The sequence below is a fragment of the Sycon ciliatum genome, chromosome 7 (genome assembly GCF_964019385.1).
Source record: "Sycon ciliatum chromosome 7, ocSycCili1.1, whole genome shotgun sequence".
NCBI classification, from domain to species: Eukaryota; Metazoa; Porifera; class Calcarea; order Leucosolenida; family Sycettidae; genus Sycon; species Sycon ciliatum.
The window spans coordinates 9,859,189-9,876,005 of NC_088649.1; the positions used below are offsets into that span (position 1 = coordinate 9,859,189).

General features: G+C 45.4%; 1 protein-coding gene across 1 annotated transcript in view; it reads left to right on the forward strand.

Moving 5' to 3' along the window:
* Nucleotides 1-16,817, forward strand: part of LOC135820953 (death-associated protein kinase dapk-1-like) — a 311,375-nt gene that overhangs the window by 120,752 nt on the left and 173,806 nt on the right. Inside the window, exon 3 of the mRNA XM_065334015.1 lies at nucleotides 14,742-14,891. Coding sequence (XP_065190087.1) covers nucleotides 14,751-14,891 — 141 coding nt within the window. The 5' untranslated portion in view covers nucleotides 14,742-14,750. The remainder of the gene's footprint in view (nucleotides 1-14,741; nucleotides 14,892-16,817) is intronic.

A 16,817-nucleotide genomic window follows, 5' to 3' on the forward strand; every position in this document is an offset into this window, starting at 1 on the left:
CAAACAGCCCCGCGCTCCAGGGTCAAGAGGCTGAGTGAACCGAGGCTGAGTGAGGCGTATTAAGAGACTGAGTGAGGCGTATTTAAAAGAGACTGAGTGAACCGAGGCTGAGTGAGCCGTATTAAGAGACTGAGTGAACCGAGGCTGAGTGAGCCGTATTAAGAGACTGAGTGAACCGAGGCTGAGTGAGGCGTATTAAGAGACTGAGTGAGGCGCATTAACCCATTCAGCACTAATGACGTATATATAAATACGTCATTGAAACTTACACTCAGGCCCGAGGGACGTATCTATACGTCTTTTTCAATGCCAAATAAGTAGCGCTGAGCCTGAGTGCCATGACCTGAAGCCTTATTAAAATGGGTCCATCTCATCAGGTGATCAGAGGATGGAAGAGCAATTGGATGACGAAACGGTTGGTGAGGAGACAGAGTGGTGAGGAGACAGCGACGAGGCAGATGATGGTAGTGATGATGATCGTGAGGATGACGAGCGGAACGAGGAAGAGGATGATGAGATGGACGAGGAGGAGTCGGGTGGGAAGGAGCGAGATGAGGCGGATGAATGTGTTGATCGTAAGAAGTCAGCTGCGTATCTACACTTGTTATCTCGTCCTGTCTGTCTTAGTGTGTATGATGACTCTCATTTTTCTGTACTGTGTCGTGCGCGTTATGTCCAACAGTTGAAAGTCCTTGAGGCAGTTTGTATACGTATTCATAAGCCTGTTTTGTGTAAGCAGAAGGAGCACGTTGTTGCACTGAAGTGTTATTCGTAGGTCGACACTTCGTTTAGTGCCTTCTCGCCTTTGGTTACGTAATCTTGTTACCTTTTTGCGTTTCCTCTAGTGGTTTTATTGCACTTGTATCTTGTTGTTATTTCTAACACCTTTCTATTTACAGTATTTAACTTCAGTTTCTTTGGTTGTATCCTAAGTTCCGTACACGTGTATTTTCCCACTGATGATAGGAACAAGAAAATCGATTATGGGTTTTCAATAATATTTTTGTTATAAAATACACAGTAAATACATGTCAAACAAGTAACGTGGTTGCGTGATGTCTGCGGCCTTCATCCTATTCATAGTTTTAATATCTCTTTTCCTTTTTGTGATTGGTTTAGCCCAGAGACCGTTTGGAGAGTGAAGAAATATGGATAAAATATTATTGCGGAAAATACGCAAAAATAAACACAAATTGCCCAAAAAAGAGAGATTGGCTTTGGCTGGTTTGGTAAGTATTTTGGTAAGTACAATCATGTATAGCCTATGCTAGTATAGTATAGCCTATGCTAGTATAGTATAGCCTATGCTAGTATAGTACAGCCTATGCTAGTATAGCCTATGATAGTATAGTATAGCCTATGCTAGTATAGTATAGCCTATGCTAGTATAGTATAGCCTATGCTAGTATAGTATAGCCTATGCTAGTATAGTATAGCCTATGCTAGTATAGTATAGCCTATGCTAGTATAGTATAGCCTATGCTAGTATAGTATAGCCTATGCTAGTATAGTACAGCCTATGCTAGTATAGCCTATGATAGTATAGTATAGCCTATGCTAGTATAGTATAGCCTATGCTAGTATAGTATAGCCTATGCTAGTATAGTATAGCCTATGCTAGTATAGTATAGCCTATGCTAGTATAGTACAGCCTATGCTAGTATAGCCTATGATAGTATAGTATAGCCTATGCTAGTATAGTATAGCCTATGCTAGTATAGTATAGCCTATGCTAGTATAGTATAGCCTATGCTAGTATAGAGGACTTTCCATTACATCACCTTTTTGGCGCCTTCCCGGTGTCCACCCAAAGATCACCCATAAGACAAGTCCGTGTCCTACGGTAAAATGTGCTTGGGTGGCAAAAAGAGAATCAAAGTGTTGTTCGGTGTACGGTTGAAAATGATGTTGCAGGCCGTCGCAGTGGTGAAGCACTTTTGCTTTTCTTTGATGTGGTGAATAGTTTCGGTAAGTCGCGAGGATTACTAGCCGCAGTTACTCTACTGTTTATTCCAGCCTTGAAGAGGCGTTGCCGCGAGAAGATTGACAGAATCCGTGGGCCCAGTACATTGATCCATATTTACCTATGGACGAAGACCTTTCAGCCAATCCCCCTGCGTTGGGTATCCAGGCCTCTCTAAATATTTAGTGAATGTCCCCAGCACATATGCAAAGGACTCTCTAAAGTCTTACAATAGCCCTGATGGATACAAATGTATGTGTCTCATTGCTGACTGGGTTGGCACATTATCGTGTCTTGCCCAATCGAAGGAAGAAACAACAACTGTCAACGAAATTCGTTTGCAAACGTCAGGCACTCGCAGAGTGTTTTTGCCGAACCTGTCCATCCTTGGGTAGCTGCTGAATTACCTGGAATTGTTTTTTGGCGCACACTGCACTTGCATGGTGGGCCTGGGAGAAGCATGCTCCCATGTTGCTGCAGTGCAGTGTTGTTTTGACTGAATTTACGTTGGAGACTGAAATGTGATGTGTGCTGAATGTCAACACCTACACCACTGGGTCACTCACCAGTGGCTGGCACCATCAATGAACACTACACGAAAATAGTGTACATGGATTTTACTTCAGCTGGGCAGAAATTGGAGCACCGTGCCCATAACCTACAAGTAGTCTCACTTCTCTTTCGCTGCCTGACTCTCTCTCTGTCTCTCTTGCTTTGCATGCCTGTCAGTGTATCCATGTGTGTGTGTGTGTGCGTGTGTGTGCGTGCGTGTGTGGGTTTTTTCTTCCTTATCAGTACGTCACTACGAGTATGACAATGTTGACATGCGGTGGCTGGTAGCACGAAAGCTGACAAAGTCAAACACGGCCATCATCATCATTGGTCCTATGTAGCCAAAAAGTTGGTGTAGTGGCGAACTTAGTTGTCCTGATCCTAAAACACGCTGATGAATGCACATCCAATACAGCAATTGTTTTTTCCTGGTCGTCCCTCGACCTGGCATTCTCCATAAGCAGTTGCTGATTACCGGTAGAGTGTCCTCCATTACTGCCTTTGCAAGAGTTACACAAGAAGTAAGATCAAGATGATCCTCACCACAAGAAGATCAAGAAGCTGAATACATGTACCTAGTTGTCCAGAAAGACAGAAGATGAGGTATACTAGTATGTGCCTCAGCAGATGAAGAACTGCACAGCGCAGCAACCAAGTGGGAAGCAGAAGAAGATTGTGCAAGTAGGTCGATCAGAGTACCGGTATTATTTTATCCATGACAAAGGAAATACACTTTGTGCAGAACATGAAGCATACACACTCGCATGGAAGAGATAATGCCGGAGTTGCACCCAGGGCCAGTACTAGACTATAGCTAGCACCACCAGTCATGTAGAGGCACGTGCATAATAGAGCTGGGTACATTAGTCATTACCATCAGCATCAGCACTATCAATCATCAAACTCCAGCTATACCTTGCACCCCAACAAACTAAGTAAGTTGATAGTGTTCGGAATCATCTTCGTGTTTCCGCCTTTACTGGTGCTGCCACAAATGAGCTGAACAAGTTAGTTAGTTAATTCGATACGTACTGGGGTGACAGGGATGATCATGACTTTTCTCTTCGCCAACGAAGGGATGGAACAATATTCGTGTACTTCGAAGTATTTGCATAAGGAGCGAAGTTCTCGAGTCGTGTGTCCGTCATCCACTGGTTCCGTCGTTCTCCATCGTAGGGAAAACGATAACAACTCAAAGACGATCCAGGTGTGGGAACATCCGATCGCGAGCAGCCCTTTGGTATTCTCAAACTACAGTATGCAAAATGGAACTTCTTTCGAAAAACACTGTTTCTTTCCAGTGCAGTCTTCTTTTTTTGCCACCCAAGCTCCGTTTCAAGTCCGGTGATCGGTGGTGAACTCGATGATCTTTGGCCCGAATCCTCATAGGCCGCACGGTATGACTCATTGGAAAGTCCTCTATAGTATAGCCTATGCTAGTATAGTATAGCCTATGCTAGTATAGTATAGCCTATGCTAGTATAGTATAGCCTATGCTAGTATAGTATAGCCTATGCTAGTATAGTATAGCCTATACTTAGTATGCCTTGCATTCATGCCAGCAATGCTTGACAGGTAGATTTCCTACATTGACATTGTACTTGTCGCACGGTCCGTGCAGCCAGCATGTCTTGGGCAGGAGCCTGGACAGCTGTGCATGTGTGATTTTACGGTACATGCAGCCTGGGCGGCGCTACGTGTAGCTGTCAAGTTGGCGCATGCATGACACCTACTATCTCAAAACTAGTCCTAGTAGACCTACTACACTGTGTTTACTACTTCTTTCCGTAGCACGCAAAGAGTCGTGAAAACCTGAATGATAAACCCGTACCCATACAAAATGAGCCGAGCATACAGTATGATACTGTATGTAGGTCCTTCTACTTTTTGAGCCGCATGCACTCTGCTTAGCGCTAGCGCTGTCGACTCCGTCAGTGCAGTAGCTGCAGTGTCAATACAGAATGAAATAATTATTATTTGATTTTACCCTTCGCCACGGAGTTGCAAAGCGCTGTGTACGTGTATGCATCGTTGTTGGTTCGTCCGCACCTCCGATCAGGGATTAGCCCTACCATACTGATAGCTTGTCACACAGCTCTCAGTTTGTTGCAGAACGAGAGTGTAGGGTCGGGACAGCTCGTTTGTTCGGACACGCGCATCAGCATGCCCTTTGTAGACTACAACTGATTCAATTCGATCGGTGTTGGCAGAGTGTTCTAGGCGATGCAGTCAGCCAGCGGTATAGCCAGCGGTCTTGTAACATATTGAGCGGAGAATTGCACCACTGGGAGAAGCCATAAAGTTAGTTTTGCAGCTGGCAGGTGCGCGGTAGTGAACCGCGCGGGAACTACACACCGTGGTCTCCACCTCCTTCGTGATCCACATACTGTTGACGAGGTACGGTCCGAATTTGCCTGTTTTATAATTATAATAATTCCATTCAAATCATGAGATCGGAGTTTATCAGGCAGAGTGTGAATTATTTTGAAGGGGATGAAATGAAACGTTGGCCAGCTTGTCTACAGCAGCGGTGCTTAGTTTATCTATCCCACAAAGTGCATGGTCTGTTGTCCGCGCCATGCACGCTAAAACAATACAAGCATTAGCATTTGCATGGCTTGTACATGTACATATTTACATGTTTGAAGGATCCGAGTTGTCATGTAGCGCCATCGCACAGCTGTCACGGAGGAGCAAGCTCGCCTGGAAGTTGCGGCTAGTGGCCGATTCGAGCGCATCTGTATTGATGCACGGGTGTTCAACCCTTTCGCGTCTTCGAGTCGTGCCACCTCCCTCGCTGCTAGCTACAGATGCCATGAACAGGAAAAGCGCCGGAAGTACGAAGAGCGAGTACGCAAAGTCGAGCATGCCTCCTTCGTGCCCGTTGTGCTTTCTGCCTCTGGTGGCTATGGCAAGCATGCCAATGCGCGTTTCTCGCGGGTCCACTCTCTCCTGGCTGAGAAGAGCAAGGAACCATACGCGCATATTATCTTCTTGCTGCGCTGCCGCCTTGGGTTTGCCCTGGTTCGTTGTGGTGCCATGTGCCTGCGTGGCTCAAGAAGCATGTTTGCTCCTGCCGTGCCTGAGTCCCCTGCAGTGCTGGTGGTGGCTGAGGCAGGCATTCAGTGAACCTGCAGTGATCCTACTGAGTCCGTATAATCATTACTATATCCGATGATTCGTTTTCTGTAATTGTGTTCATGCTGCACAAAATTAATGTGTTATTTTGCCCGTACAAGAGGCTCAAGGAGCTCATTCCTAAAAAAATTGTCATGTAGTAAGAATGTTGGCATCAAGACCAGCCCAATTCGAAAATTGCATTGCTATAAAAATTCAGGGGTGAAACGATTACACTTTTCAACTATCGGTCAACCTACCCTTGTATCAATTCGACTATCGATTATTAGCGCTGAAACAATTATATCGGTTATCCGTCTAATCGATCATTACGACGAAGCGATTTCGATTATGCTGTCTGTTTCGATTACACGATTCTAAAGATTTAAAAATAAAATAAAATAAAAAAACACTTGTGCAAGATTGTCATGTACTGTCGCGGATATGGAAATCCAGTCGATTGACCGAGGCCGGCGCCCTCAGCGCGTACAGAACGAAACGTCGCTGCAGGCAGTGCACATGATCCGATGCGACCAGCGCGCTGCAGCGCATAAATGAATGTGTGAACGGATTCACGGCTGCATGGCCAGCGCCCTGGGGCTGCTAGACGTGCGACTGGATTTCCATGTCCACGACATCAGTACATGAACACCTGTATCTGCAGTAGTAGGATACAATAATTGTTTTTACGTACATTTTAGATCAACAGTGCATGTACACATGCGCAAGATACTTTGTCCTTTTCCTCTTTTTTTGTTGTTATGCACATGCTTTCAAGTCTAGTACTATAGTACTAGGGCTATGTATAGAAACAAATGATAATAATAAACTGACTTTCTGCACCCGCACATTTCTAGGACGCAGTAAATACTGTAATCGATATCATAATCCATATAGATACAGATCTAAACTTCTGTCCTTTCCTCCCTCCCTTTCCCCCGACACCTTTCACCATTACTGCTAGCCTACATGCATACACACATTTTTAGGTCATTTTTTCCACACTCTTCTCATCGCCTTCCTACAGCACCACACTGCATATCTACTCGTTTCAGTTTTTGTTGGCATTAGTTGAATCTTTTCACCCTGAGGATGGGCCACACCCGAAAATTTGGTGAATTCAGTTCTTTATTTATCTTGAAGTGACCTGTGCAACGAAGAGATCGTATTTGGAAAGTTCAAGTTGAGGTACCCAATTCTAAAAGTGGTCAATTAAGTTAAGTTAAGGGATGTAGCGGGTTTTATGTTTCATTACATTGTCGACAGATCTCCTGTGTACCGGTTTTGTGGCACAATGATTATAGCCATTACATTTTGTCGTCTTCATTCTTGTGCAATCATGCATAATTATGTAGGTTGGTTCTCTTCATGTTATTGTGCCCTATTTCATAGATGTTGGTTGCCTTGTTGCTTTCTCTCCCCTCTCCTCTCACCCAAGCCATTCTGCATAAGCGAAGCTGTCGACGCAGCATACTGCTGCTACACTTCAATGCGGGAACGCGTATAATAATAATAATAATAATAATAATAATAATAATAATAATAATAATAATAATGTAGCGGGTTTTGCGTTCCAGCTCTTCACATGTACAGTAATGACCATGATGAGCTCGTGAATTTATCTATCTACATGTGTTCAACAAATACCACATCTGCTGACATGACAATTGACTACCAATAATGACACTGGTAGGTTGGGTGAGAACCAGTCATGGCAGAATCGAAAGACCTCACAAACCATGGCAAGCGAGAGAGAAAAAAAGAATATAGAGAACAAGATCAATCAGAAAAGAGCGCCATAAGAAGGAGCAATTGCACGCTTTTTCCAGTTAACGCACAAAACAGCAGCGAATTTGAAAATGAAACTGCCTTGGTTATTGGGTCCACAGAGCACAGAGGCTGGTAGGAAGCAGTTGTAACATATTGCATGTCTTCTGGTCTTCTGACTGCCATATTTCCCGCTGTCATGGTGTTTCTAGATCTGTGGAAACTGCACCATTGGGAAGTGGCTGACTGGCGTGTCAGATGTCGGGTCGGTATGTTTTCGGTATGTTCATTAGTGATTTAGTTCAAACTCCACATGTGCATTGTACACCAATTGTATGACCTTCAAATTATCACTCATATTGCTACGATTCCACGTACATCGTGCGCATACGCCGTTGCATCATGCATTTTTCAGGTACTGTAGGCCCGCAGCCGCGCGCCAAAAATAACTTTTTTTTTCGATTCTTGATTTTCCTACTGCTATGCATACCTGAAATCCTAGATTGCACAACTTCTATGTCGTGATTCTAGTCATGTACGACGAGACATCGATGCACATGTGAAACTTGCGTGGTGACCCCCGTTCTTATAGCTTGTCTGAAGGTGTTTCAGTGAGAATTTTTGGCGATGTTTTGTCTTGATTAACCCTTTCACGGTCTCAGAATCCAGTCAAAATGAGGCTATTTACAGAATTCAACAATTTCGTACCTTGATTCATCCATAACTTCAGTTTCCTTTCGCTGATTTTCGTGATCTTAGGCTCTCTGGAAAGCTCTGGACAAGAGCAACACGCCGAGCTACAATTCGACACCAAGCGTGCCGTGGATCGAGCGCTGCAGCGCAGCGACATCGCCCCAGTGCTTGATTCACGACGAGAAACAAGATTCAACAACCATTTCCCTCTCCTTGCTCACATCGAGCTCATATTTTTTGTGAGGAGTGCTGCGAGTCCATACTCTCATTTGAATCCGTGTCTCTATGGCGACAGCTAGCTGCAAAGGGAAAAACCCGTCCTCAAGACCCAGCTCGCCCACTCAAATCGTAAATGAGCCGTGACGCAGATCGCGAGCTTCGTAGCATCGCAGCCGTTCACTCAATCGCTTCGGCGATTGTTCCTACGGATAGCCTGGAGCTTTCTCTTCAACCCAGATATTTAGATGTTTGCTCAGAAATTGACTGAGTTACGATAGTTTGGAAAATGTGAGACCGTAAAAGGGTTAACCCTTTACCGTTTTAGGTATTTGTACAGCAAAAACCGACCGTCATTGTTCATGCCGTAACTTTTTTATTTTTCACTTTTATTATGTACAAAATGGGGTGATTCTGAAAGTAAAAACCCTCAGGAATGCGATGCAACAACTTTCAAGTCCAGAAACCGAACAGAGATTTCACTATTTAGCACTAATAATTATTTGAATTTATTGCCGATCGGGCAAACTGTTGCAATATGCAATAAATCAGATCCTTGCACTGGAGTGGCTCCCTCAGGTAAGTGGATACCAGGTTCGTTCTCTGGGTGGAATGCAGGAGTGTTACCAGTCACAGCGGTGTCAGCATTGTCCCAAGTATTGCAAATATCGACTAGTGCAGGTTGCACCGCTGGCTGTACATAGTACCTGTGCACCACGACCTCTACCGTGACGACGGCCTATTCCACGGCCGAATCCTCTCTCTCTGCCACGTCCTCTTCCACCATTAGTGGCACTCATCTCAGCGACACTGTCGTCGTCTGTGACATCCATGTCACGCTCACCGGTGCTGCTTTCACTCGCCATGTCATCGCCGCGGTCGTCGTCAGAATAAATATTTTCAACAGGATTGTCTGGCTCCACAAACTCATCTTCGCTGGATGAGGCAGCGACAGAGTCGTCAGGAAGGGTCTCCAGAAGCGAAAGAGCTTGCTCCGCGTCCATGGCTTGCACAGCAGGGCAGACAGTCGTGAGGCCAGCTCAAGCAAAAGTCGAAATAATCTGCAGGCAATACCAAAAGTCGCAGGGTACGCACTTTTCCCAAAGCGCATTTTTCAAGTCGCGATTTTCGCGATTTTTTATATTGCATCACACAAAAAAATTGTCGGCACCCTCTGCGCGTACATCTTGGCTACCAGTAGGGAAAATCCCAGCTCTCTGCGGTGAACCAGTCCAGCGCTGTGCGCATAGAAGTCATCGACCGCGAGCGGTCGAAATTTGTACGTGCAAACGGTAAAGGGTTAATATCTGAAGAAAAGGGTTTCTCGACCAAACTGTCATAGTGGGTGAATGAGGCCTACCCAGGGATGAAAGGAGCCAACTTTGAGCGAAAATTTTTTTTCCATGTCCGGTAATGTTGAGTCACCTCCACCATAACAGTGCACTCTTTAGCCGACTAGACCCTCCTGCACACAACCATCATTATTGCGAGGACACTTCCGTAGACGATATTGATAAACTCCTTCAGACAGCTGTTTCGTTAATACATAGCTCATCAGTGAAGGTAGATGTTGAATAAATATAGACCAAACTGCTATTATATAGGGTTTCCACATACAAAACTGAGGTGATACCTTCACTTATCACTCTTCTATATCGACCTCCACTAATTCTCGTGATCCTTGACTGGTCCTATATTACCCATATCGCCGCAATATCGACCGCTTGTATCGACCGCTTGTATCGACCACTTAGGCATTGTAATCTTTCGACTTTGGAGGGACTTAGAATTTTTCTCACCTAGTCTTGGTCAATATCCTATACTGGTTTTTTTATTTTTTTTTTTTACTAAGGCCACAGCTTCCAATCATGACATGCAAAGCAGCGGTGCAGCATCGCAGGCATGAATCGTGGACGTGGTGACGGGGTCTGATGTGCTCCACCGACCTAGGGTCTCGGCTTCACTGCACAGCAAACGCGTCGAAAGAAAACGGGGGCTAATAATTATCGGGAGATGGGGAGGGGAGATGGGGGGGGGGGGGGGTGAAGAGCTATGTGTTAGCGAAACAGCTGCCTGAAGGAGTTTATCAATATCGTCTACGGAAGTGTCCTCGCAATGGTCATGGTTGTGTGCAGGAGGGTCTAGTTGGCTAAAGAGCGCAGTGTAATGGTGGAGGTGACTCAACATTTTCTTCAATGGCCGAGAGCTCTGTCGCACTCTGTAATAATATGTCTGGTAATGCTGGTACAGTATTGATTTTGTTCAAAATTGCACAGCTGTTTCCTTCCAGAATGGTGTCAGTCCGGAAAAATGGGAAGGATTGAAACACTTTATATAAAAGAAAAAGGACCAAGGGACTACAAGTTATGCTTCAGGTACTCCCTCATTGTAACGAGTCCGGGTGGTACATAAACCCCGTTAGTAAATAGAAATCTGAAAGTACGGCTGAAAGTCTCAGCTGTGAAGGACGTTGGCGGATGTTCATGCATGTCAATGACGATACTGGCAAGACCATTGGACAATGTTATCATTATAACTTAGAACCTTCCAAGTTGGAAGGCTGTTGGAGTGCGTATCCAAGATGTGCTGGAGCTGTTAGGCAGTTAGTTGTAGAACGTCAGTACAGTCGGTCAGTGTTGTGCAATGTTATCGCATGAGCTGATTGTTTAGTTACTGATGGTGTTAGTGGACATTATGGCGTGACTTGTAGTTCCTTGGTCCTTTTTTCTTTTCAATCAGTTTTCCTTTGCTCTTCATCCGAGTCCATTATCGAAACACACCTTCATAGTTAAACCCTTATTTGAAATTGGACTCAGATGGTGAGCCAAGGATTAATTTATTTAGAAAAAGGGCCAAGGAGCCACAAAGTTACAGACAGCACCAGAAACTACTGGGCGATCGTTCTCGATTCCCTCCTGGTGTATTGAAATCGCTGGAGTCGCTGTTTCCTGGGTAGAATTTCAGCAAAAACATCATGCAGAAACTTGTTCAGCAGCACAAGCATCGCGTCATCCAGTTCGTGGGAACGCCGGGTGAAAATCCCTACAGCCACCTTTCTCGCAGTTGCTCTGCGCGCGGGAGATTCAAAGGCGATCGTCAAAACCGGGCCTATGGATTTAAAAAATCAAGGAAGGGCAGCGTAGCTTGAAGGACACAACAGAACTGTGGGTGTTTTGCAGGGTGGCGCCATTTCCGATGCACCCGGAGACATCAGCAGCGATGGAAACTAGAAGGTCCGCCCAAGAGATGATACAGTAGTTATCTATATACCGTTTCTTGGTTCATTTTTTAGTTCTAGTGCTCATTTGTACAAATGCTTGAGTTTTCAAGTGAAGCGCACATTTTAATAAGTTGGACCAAGTAGATGATAAAATCAAAATCAAATCAACGACCCATCAGCATAGTTAAATAGTTAAGCAATGCTGTACACAGCAAGCTGTTTCGGCCATAAAGGCCTCACCAGTACAGCTACGAGCACCACAGACATTAAGAGAGCACATCTTATTACTATTATTTATACAAAAGAGAAAGACCAAGGAACTACAAGTTATGCTCTACTGCCCACTAACACCACCAGTTACTAAACAATCTGCTCATGTCTTTCTCTTTTGTATAAATTAAACCTTGGCTCTCCATCTGAGTACATTATTATTATTATTATTAGTGGTGTGCACGGGTAGTCGGGTACCCGTGCTACCCATGAGGACCTCGGGTAGACGGGCACCGAATCGTACCCGAAAACCCGAAGTCGCAGATGACATCATGTAGAAAGAGTAGAGAGAGAGAGGTCTACAGTGCACGTGTACAAATAATTCACGCATGTCTACCCAGTGTGTAAGGGAAGGGGCCGGTGTGCATTGTGGTCTTACCATGGGAACATTACCCGATCGGGTACCCGTGGAAAACTACCCGGACCCGATACCCGAAGAAAATGCTACTCGACTCAGCTCTAATTATTATGATTTTTAGGAATGAGTTTGCTCCCACACTGGAGCTCCCGCTATTCCGCCGAATTGACTGACTCACGACTGCCATCCAGTCCAGAGCACACGAGAAATCCATCGAACCTTCGACTTGGCAAACCTGCAAGAAAGCATCACTCCCTGGTCAATACACAGTGTTTCGGGGATTTCACCCCTCATCAGTTGAGCTTGAGTAGGCTGAGGAAGATTGTGCCTGAAGAGCACCACTTATTTAGTGCTCTCCAGGCACAAACAGCACCAGGGATACAAACTTACAGAGACGCTCCGTTTCCAGCGCGACAAACACCTCCAGATAACAGCGTGAGTCAGTGTCGCTCCTGGAGGGTGAGAACAGACGTAGAGGACCCTGGGCCATTCACAACGCTGTCACCTCCAAACCAGCTAGTCGCCAGCCTGAGCTGGGCACAATAGAAGGAAATAGTGGTTGCAACTTCGGCGATGATACGTGGTGCTCTTCAGGCACAATCTTCCTCAGCCTACTCAAGCTCAACTGATGAGGGGTGAATTCCCCGAACCACTGTGTATTGAGCAGGGAGTGGTGCTTTCTTGCAGGTTTGCCGAGTCGAAGATTCGATGGATTTCTCGTGTGCTCCGGATGGCAGTCGTGAGTCAGTCAAGTGTCAAGTCAAGTCGGCGGAATAGCGCGAGCTCCAGTGTGGGATCAAACTCATTCCTAAAAAATCGTCGCTGAAGTCGCAACCTCTACTTCATTTTATTATTGTGCTTGTTCCCTTTAACCCTTTAAGAGCCACAGGAAAATTTCAAAATTGTGCATTTTTTCGTGTTCTTTGGATCATAGCTTCAGTTCTACTCACTCAATCCTCACAATCTAGGGCTTCCTGGAAAGGTCTCCGCGAGAGAAAGAGAATGAGGTCGATCATGATAGCCAGCACACCGTCTATCCAGCGCTAGATCGCAGCGACAGTACGAAAAATGCCCCAAATGCGTCCAATTGCGTCCCGCTCCAGATATTTCATTTTACTCGATCGTGGAGTTCCAATTTTTTCGCTGTGTACTCTTGACAATATCAAAAGTGAAACCCGTGCAAATTCGAGTAAGCCAGCTTGACGAAAAGTCTCAAAATTCTCAATACTAAAGTCGCACTGCGCGCTTTTGAAATTGCCGCGATCGCGGCTCAACTTACGAGTGATTTATCTCAGGAACCGTTGCTCGCAGCGCTTCGCGGATTGTTTCTCCCGACAGGTGAGAGATTTCTCTTCGCTCTGGATATTTCGATCACTGGATTTGAGCGAGATTGGACTGAGTTACGATCTTTTGAAGTTTTGCATTCAAGTATGGGGCGGCTCTTAAAGGGTTAACATCGCCAAGCCAGCTTGGCTAGCCTTCGCATAAGCCAAATGAACAAAAGAAAAGAGGAACGAGCGAAGCCAATGAGGAGCACACACGCATGCAACTGCAGGATAGGCAAAAGGGAATGAATAAGACAATCCTAAAAACACACCAAATGTCAGCTATTTACTTCAACGAGAAAGCTTGGAAGCTCAGGGCCCTACGCTATACTTTTTTGCCTTGATGACCTAGGCAAAAAAAAGCATAGGGATGTTATCAATTTTTTTTCAAGACATAACCTGGGATTCGAACCCGCACTTTCGCCCTGCATCAGGCATGCATCCCCCGATACACTTCGCATACATACTAATTCTTCCAAGTTGCTTCACGTTATGATCTTGCATTTGAAGGCCCTATTTGAATATCGTGGCCAGCTGTTTGTGGCCAGCCGTTTTGTTGGTACGGTACGATACGGGACAGGTGCGGGATAGGGTAATACGACACCGTCTACCACCTTGATGACCTAGGCAAAAAAGCATAGGGATGTTATAAATTTTTCAATTCTCCTATATTTTTAGGCATAACCTGGGATTCGAACCCGCACTATCGCCCTACATGCATTCCCCAATACACTTCGCATTCATACTCATTCTTCCAAGTTGCTTCACGTTATGATCTTGCATTTGAAAGCCCTATTTGAATATTGTGGCCAGCAGTTTGTGGCCAGCTGTGTTTGATGGTACGATACGGGACAGATACAGGATAGCGCCAGGCGTGACACAGACAAACAAAATACCAACTTAAAGCTGTGTGGACTCTGGCTAGCGCCAGACGTTACTGAAGTAACGTCTTCTGCATAGCTACAGGAATATATATAACTGGAAACGGCAAACTACAAAATGTAAACTGTTTACTTAAACAAAAAACACAGGAAAAGGATGAATTTAGAATCATTACAGCTGACGGTATATACATATTATAGTAGCGAAGTGACCTAATAGTAATACAAGTATACATGATAATAACTACAGCCGCGAACCATGGAGTGGGGGGGGGGGGCATTTTAGAGGTAGCTCGTCGCTCTATCGCCAGAGTGCTCAAACTCCGAAAATTAGCCGGCAATAAATGCTTTAAAAAGAACATTGATCTGTTTTGTTCAGGCTCACAGAATGGAATCTTTCCAAGATGAGCTTGTGGACCTGTGCGTACGGGACAAGGCAGAAGAGATCAAGGCAAAGCTTCTTGTGAACGGCCAGGTTACCGCACATGCTGCCAATGGATACCATCGAAAATCCGGAGTGTCATTTCTGGTGAGTACGAAGCATATTCTGTAAATCCGTCTGCAGCCTGCACATTTGCATTTCTTTTCACAGGCATTTCTTTTTCTATTGGCAAGAACGCCAGAGAGCGCATGTGGTGAAGGTGGAATTGCTTTATTGATAAACAGCCCGAAACCTGCTGCTTACCAAGAAAGGACAAATATATGACATTTACTGCAGAAGTATTCCGTCTGAAGTAATGTTCAACGGAATATGAGTATAAGGTACGCTATATTCGTTCTCACGAATGAGCCGGATCATCTCTCACTATTACCAGACATGTGCTGAGACTGTCGTCAAGGACATGTGTTGGGGTTGGTGTGGTTAGGTCTGGTTGTGCATTTTTGAGTGTGTGTGTGTGTGTGAGAGAGAGAGAGAAAGGGAGAGTGTGTGTGTATATGTGCGTGTGTGTTTGTGCGTGTGTGTGTATGTGTGGGCGTGTTTGTGTGTGAGCGTATGTGTGTGTGTGTGTGTGTGTGTGTGGTGGATACCAGGCTAAAAATAGTGGCGGTCAATTCATCAGCCTTGCAAGCTGTTGAATGGTGTAATCCCAGCACAAGTTGCTATGTCTAACATAGCTGTTCGCTATCATCGCTTCCGCGATGGGCATGTCTGAGGTCTGAGGTCTGAGGTGTGTGTGAGAGAGAGAGAGGGAGAGTGTGTGGGTGTGTGTGTGGGGGGGGGGGGGGTGAGAGAGGGTCTGTGTGTATGGGGGTTGGGGTGATATTTATGTACCTCTCTATCCATCTATCTGTCTATCTATCTATCTATCTATCTATCTATCTATCTATCTGTGTATCTCTCTACCTATCTATCTATCTACTTCCGCCGGAAACAAAAACTTCGTGACTTTTTTTCATTGATTTTCGCTTCTGTTCTGGCGCTCTCTGTGTGGCTATGTCGGCCTGAAACACTAACAGATGACATTTTAGAACAGTAGCAAGGCATGATTCACATCATGTGAAAAAGTCACGAAGTTTTTGTTTCCTGAGGAAGTACAAAGGAGTAATTTTGGCAATTGCTGCCAACCTACCTACCTACCTACCTATCTGCCTGCCGGCCTGCCTGCCTCCCTCCATCCCTCCCCCCCCCTCCCTCCCTCCATCCCTCCCCCTCCCTCCATCCATCCATCGAACCATCCATTAATCCATCCATCTTTCTATCTTTCTATCTACACGGAAAAGAGAAATAGGCCCAGTTTGGATTTGTCGTGACTCTAAGTTTCATGCCACTGCAATCATCAGACGACTGATAATATAGATTTTGAAGAAGGGCTGAGGCTTCCTGCAGCTTCATCTGTGAAAAGAATTCGGGTGGACACACCCATTCCCATAGCGCTGCACACCACTTTCGAACCAGTTCCGTTATTTTTACAACGTTTCGGCACTTGGCCATCAACAGGTAATAACAATGAATACCGTGGAAGCCACACAAGAGCAGTATATACGCAGAGTGTAGCGCCAAAAAAGATGCGAATTATGTCACCTAGTATGCAGAAGGGGGGGGGGGGGGAACAGAGAGAGAGAAAAGGCGCAACTAGCACATCACGGAGGAGAAGCAGCAGAAGGTAGCGCGCATTGTGCTCTGTGAATGGCGTTACGCAGAGTGTAGCGCCAAAAAAATAAAATGATGCCAGTTTTGTCACCTCTATACAGAGGGGGGGGGGGGGGGAGAGAAGGTGCAACTGTGCACATCACGGAGAAGAAGAGCGCGCCGTTGTGCTCTACGAAGTGAGGGTACATGCCAAATAATTATGGTGTTAATTCTAGCACATTACAGGAGGGGAGCACGGAGCCCCATGCGTCAATGCACTATGAGGTTAAACTTCAGGGCTCACAGCCGGTATGCCAAAACCTCGATTACGTTGGAGGACATATTGGATCTGATCACCATAGAAACGGGCACGCGTGACTGCTA